This window comes from Theropithecus gelada, chromosome 6 (genome assembly GCF_003255815.1).
Source record: "Theropithecus gelada isolate Dixy chromosome 6, Tgel_1.0, whole genome shotgun sequence".
Taxonomy (NCBI): domain Eukaryota; kingdom Metazoa; phylum Chordata; class Mammalia; order Primates; family Cercopithecidae; genus Theropithecus; species Theropithecus gelada.
The window spans coordinates 91,420,787-91,426,883 of NC_037673.1; the positions used below are offsets into that span (position 1 = coordinate 91,420,787).

The window sequence follows — 6,097 nt, forward strand, 5'->3', positions numbered from 1 at the left end:
AACGTAGATTAAGAAAATAAGAGAAATCAAGCATCTTAAAGATGTCAGACATTTTCATTTAGTCACAAAGTTAACAGAATGAGTGGCTGATTATAATAAAAGGGTCAACTGAAAATGGATTTTAAAAGCTGAATAGCGTGCAAGAACATTAGATTTGTTTGTTAAATCAAGAAGAATACTCACCCCGTGGAGTCCTTGGAACTGAATTGAAGGTCGAAAAGGAATTAAATTCTATTAAAAGAAACAAACAGGTAAACCTTGGTTACTGTGACACAGAACTAAATGTTTAAACTTTAAATCTATATTATTTGGGCCAGGCACAGTGACTCACGCCTCTAATCCCAGCACTTTGGGAGGTTGAAGCAGGAGGATCACTTGAGGCCAGGAGTTCAAGACCAGCCTGGGCAACACAGTGAGACCCCTCCCCCCATGTCTATTAAAAAGAAAGAAAGAAAGAAAAAAATATGTATTTGGTCAGTGTCATAATGTGTGAAAATCTCTTTTCATTATATACTTTCTTTTGCATGTTACTATATTAAGATACCTTGGATGAACAATATCACACTATTTACATTTCTCTCTGAACCACACAAACAAAATACAGTTTTTGGCAGTGCAGCTAATCATGTTTTTGAAACTGACCAACATGATTTGGCAAAAAATGGTTAGTATACCAATTCAATTTTACCTTAAAAAAACTGTATTGTTGCATAGTTTCCTGGTATATTTTTAATAGGGGCGGGAAGAGGGAAGAGATAATTGGAGGAACTTTGCAATACTGTAACAGGATGCTAGAAATATAAAATTAAATATTTGAGAATAAACCTGTTTTCCATTTTCTGACATTTTATCAGAGATTTGTTTTTAATAGACAGCCAAACAGGTTACCAGTTCTCTCATATGCTTCTCACCAGGAGAACGTAGTTTCTAGATCAATGTTTTTTATTATGAGCCTTTTCTTCTTGATAACTTCAATATTTTATCATAGAGTTGTGCATTTGGAAGAAAAGCTGTTATCGTAAATGTCAGCCATAGTCTTTTTGCATGATTTCCTGTATTCATAGTCACCAGCACATTTTTCTGTGGGAAAGCTTTTCCAAATTGCCAACAGAAACCCATGAAGAAATCAGATTTGGGTAATGTTTAATGGTAGTACATCAGCCTGTAAACTACTCACACCTTCGTATTCAAATCCAATGTACAAAAACAGTGGTTTCTGGTCTCATCTCTACCCCAAATAAAAATATAGAGGCACTAATAATGTTCCTCACCTCAGCTACAGCACATCACCTACTACTTCCAAATGCTTCCCAAAACTTCTCTGCAGACTTAAAAGTTTACTAATAGGGATTATAATAAATGAAAGAGAAAAAGAAATAAAGATAAGTACTTCTTTAAAAGACAGACCACCTTAATGTAAAATCAAGTGTAACATTAGCTATCTTATTATTATTTATAAAAATGAATAAACAAGTATCTTTTTGGAGAAAACATTATAATGGATACTGTTAATGTTCTATTACCATAAACGATCATTTAATTTTAGACTTATCAGCAGAATCTAAGTACTACTGAATAACAAATTCATTTATTGGTGTGGGAGAAGTGAACTTTTTAAAAAGGAAAAATAAAAAGGCAGCACCTGAATTTTTAAAACCTAATTTTTTAGTAGATTTTCATTCTAATTCATTGCCTTTTATAAAAATATAAACATACATTAACTTTCTTAAGGGGAAAAACGCCACCCCCAAACTACTTTCCATGGCTAAACTCACTCTTCCTGAAGTAATGAAAGCAAGCCCACAGGGGCCTTGGGAGCCCCTCTTCATGTGGAAGAGTAAGGTGGCCCTACAATTGAGATTATACAGGTTCAGGTTCCAGCTTTCACAATATTTCCATCAGCCCTGCTTTCTGAATGTCCCTCCAAATCAGAAGCACTGAATATAACCTCAGAGGCTCATTACACTTCCCTCCTTGAATCCTGGCAACTCAGAGGTTGTCTTCAGCTCGTCATTGAAATTCGAAATTCTCTCTCTATCAAGTTCATTGATTCTTCTTGGTCAGATAAATGCAAACTTCTTCCTAGTTTTCAAATTGCTGATATCCCCACTGGATATTACCTCTTTCTTGCACTTAGAGATAGCAGTCCTCCCAGTTCTCTGATCACACCTTTCATTCCAAAAGGCAAGTTCCTTTCCTTTTCTTTTCTAGATCCACTTCATCCTGGAGGCTCACTGCACCTGTTGAGTGATAACTCTGAATCTCTTCTCCATTCCTCAGCTGGCACCTCTCCATAGCCTGCTACTTACTACTGCTGATAGGACATTTTGCATTAGAAACTCACAATGGCAGCAAATCTCAATGACTGGCAAACATGAAACTAATTCCCCCATCCCCAGCCTTCCCATCCAAACCATCATCTCTTTCTTACTTTTCTGGCAAAGGTACTTTTATCCTCTTGGTTCTCCAGGCTCACCACCTTAAAATTAACTTACAGTCTCTTCTCTCCCTGACTTCATATTCTATTAGTCATTTACATACTACATGCCACTAGAATCACAGGATTCCAAATCCAGATGAGGCCTTAGAGAGGTGCCTATCCCCCACAGGACCAGAACCCAAGACCCAATCTCCCTATTTTGCCATGCTGCTTTTCTTCTACTACCTTGTGTTCCACACACATCTGCTAATGGGGTATTTAAGAGTGTGGGGGCCTAATCCCTCATGCCAGAGAGTTCATCTTTTAGTTGGGGAAAATTTGAGAATGATTAAGTACTAGGCTAAGTAGCAGTGGAAAGCGTAGTAAGAATTCTCAAAAAGGAGAGTACAGGTTAGAATAGATAATTGTTTACAGAAAAGGTGGCTCTTAAAGTTTAGAAAAGGTAAGTTCCGAGGAAAGACAATACCCTGAGGAAAAAAGCAAGGAGACAGGAATGGACACTGTATGGTCAGAAGGCAGGTCTGTATGTGTACGCTTCTTTCCCACTTGAAATACAACAGCAAGGATGAGATCCGATCTGCAAATTCCTGCCTAATTTTTCCTTATCCTCAAAATGTGTCTTCATTTTTTAGTTTCTATTTGCTACAGAATAGGGCAATAATTTAAATTTCAGACCTCAGGATGACTCTGTTTAAAAAGTTTATCACTCTGAAATAATCCTGCCCTAATCCCCTCCCTAACCCCTCACTGATGGGTTGTACTCTTGTCTTTAACTTGATAAACAGTTGGAGGCTCTCTCAATTTTTTGAATAAGAGAGTTGCTCACAGAAGTGTTTTGGGGGAAGGAAGCTCTTTCAGTCATGTGCAAAATAGATGGAGAGAGACAGATCAGGGCAGGGCAGGGCTGGAGAAGTGAGCTAGTGCACAGTTCGGGGGGATGCTTAGAAATACCCTGGAAGTGGTAAAAAAGGCCTAAATTAGTATGACTGCATCTGCAGCTAACTGGGGATGGTGGACACAGCAGACATTCCCCAGGAAAAATGATAAGATATGCTGAAAGCTTGAACATCAAACACCAAAGAAAGATGATGCCAACGTGGCTCCAGGGCTCCCAGTCACCAACTCTGGCCACTCTGCCCCAAACTCCCTCAAATTAAGTTCTTAGTCTCCATTTTGAAAGCAAGACCCTTATCACCTCACAACTAGATAATGGCTTTCTCCCTTCCTTGAAGTCCTTCCAAATTGTTCAAATAGCCAGCAGAACCTCTCTCATATACCACTGTCCGCCCACAGTAGTTCTTATCACTGTCTGTCAAAACAAAGCCAACTACTAAATAGAAAACACATCCGCTATCAACCAAGATCAACCAGAATCAACCAAGTTCATCTTCCATTTCCTCCCAACAATAGCTCAGCTATGTTAACCTTTGTTTGTTTGTTTTGCAAAGACTTTCCTCTCTAACTCTTTCATGTTCTTCCAACCTGGCATAAATTCCCAAGATCTACTTTGCCAATCCATACTTATTGCTTACTTAACATTCAAGCTCAAAATTAATTTCCTCAGTGAGACCTTCCTTTGGATAAACCAGGAGTCAAAGACTCAATGTTTCAATGTCTTCAAAGACCCAAAGGTCTTTGGAACAGATGGATGTAGGGCAACAAGGAGTGGTAAGTACCTGGAAAGTGAATGCCCAAAGGAAAAATATCCAAATTAAAAAATGTTAAACCTGTTTCTAGCCAAACAAAACTCTGGTGCCACCATTTTGCTAACTTGGAACTATGTAACTATGAGTTAAATCTCATTAGCTGTTTGTCCAGATGCCAGCATCTACTGTTCCACTACATTGGGTATATTTTTTCATAGGTTGTCTTATTCCTGATTGTTATGACACAGGAGTCTTAGGCATATGTAACTTACAAGTATTATGTGCTCAGCTAAACAAGAAAAAAAGTATTGTAAAATCATTTTGTATATGTTCTCTTTATATATGAAGTATACCACTATACACATTGTACACATATGCAGATTACTATTCAGGTTTGTACAGATAAGACAATATGTACCATTCTTCATAACAATTTAGAAACTTGCAAGAATAATTTTGACTATATACAATTTTTTTCCTCATGCCCTGAATTTAGAACTTGACTTCTTGACATGTTTATAATTCTACCTATAGAGCTTGACTCCTCAACAAGAATAATTTTTATTTACCTAGTTTTCTAATGTATGGCACAGAGCATTTTATATCTGTTGTCTCAAGTGAGCCTCCTAAAACCAGCTCTGGGTGGTAGGAAAGCATCATTATTCCCCATTTCAGAGACAGAATAAATAATGAGTCTCTAAAAGGTAGAGTACATCACTCAGGATCACAGACCTGGTGATTAGCAGAGTTGGGCCTTAAATCCAGTCCTCTGAATGCCAAATACAGTACTCTTTCTTTCTCTTGCCTCTGAAATGTGTTACCCCCTTGTGCTAAACATTTAAAAGACCTTAAATGTTCACTCAGTTCTTTTGGCATTTTGTTTCCAAGGAAAATGAATTTCATAAAGTAATTAAAATTTCCAAAAAAACTAAAGTAAAATTTAGTTCAGTTTCTGATTAAAAACTGAAAAAAAAAATAGTTTTTTTTTCCTTTAAGGATGATGTATAGTGAAAGAACATACATAAATATTTGTTACCATTTTATTTAATATATAATAAAACCCTCATTTATGGAAGAGTTATATGTACTTATCCAAACAAGCTCATTGTCACTCAGAAATTCTTTTAAGATATCTAGCAATCTAGAAAAATACTTAAAACAACCTCAAATGCTTTACTGATTTTAATCCCAATTTTAGAAAAGAACATGTTAACTAGGCTACAGCTCTTGAATGTTTTTAAAAAATGCCACAGGAAGAAACAAAACTCTACACCACTTATTTTGCATCTGATCACTCATTGTGTTATTAAGAGAGACACCAGGAAAAAGTTTAGAAGTCAATAGCATTATAAGCAAACGTCTAAAGCATATTAGTTTTTTATCCAAAAATTTTTTTAGCCTAAGTGTAATCGTATAAACATGACCTCAACTCACTGTATCTTTAAACATTTGCTGAATACATTCCCATTAGAAATGAGTTTCAGGTAAGGCTTCAACTTTTGCTTTAATTAAATATTTTCACCAAGTAGCTCTTCTGAAAATCAAGTTACTTTAGGGCTTAAGGCAATAGTATTTGAGCTATAAGTAAGAGAGTGATCTGGTATCTATTTCCAACCAAGAACACAAAGGCAGATTGTCATTGGCTAGGGAAACTTCTTCAACAACAGGATTTATCAACAATCCTGACAAAAGTGATGGTTTGCAGTCAAAAGATTCTGTCAAATTTTAGTACTTTCACTGCTCTTAGAGCTCCTTGAATTTATGCTCTATACCTCTTATGAAATGTTGGGCATTCCTAAGCACAGAATAGTAGTACAGACAATGCTAAAATGCTCTCAAGTTTGGTTATACTCTTGACATCCGCATTTACAAGCCAATGCTACTGCAACAAGAATTGCTCTATGACCAAAGAGATCTATACACACTTATTTCCAGGGACTGACTATTCCTCACAATATATCAGAACTATAAAAGTAATATATAATTTACTGAGTCATTTTCCTAGGAAATA

The 6,097-nt window shown here is 36.4% G+C and overlaps 1 protein-coding gene across 1 annotated transcript in view; it reads right to left on the bottom strand.

The window, feature by feature from the left end:
- Positions 1-6,097, bottom strand: part of ELL2 (elongation factor for RNA polymerase II 2) — a 77,076-nt gene that overhangs the window by 57,966 nt on the left and 13,013 nt on the right. The window contains exon 2 of the mRNA XM_025388175.1: positions 184-231. Coding sequence (XP_025243960.1) covers positions 184-231 — 48 coding nt within the window. The remainder of the gene's footprint in view (positions 1-183; positions 232-6,097) is intronic.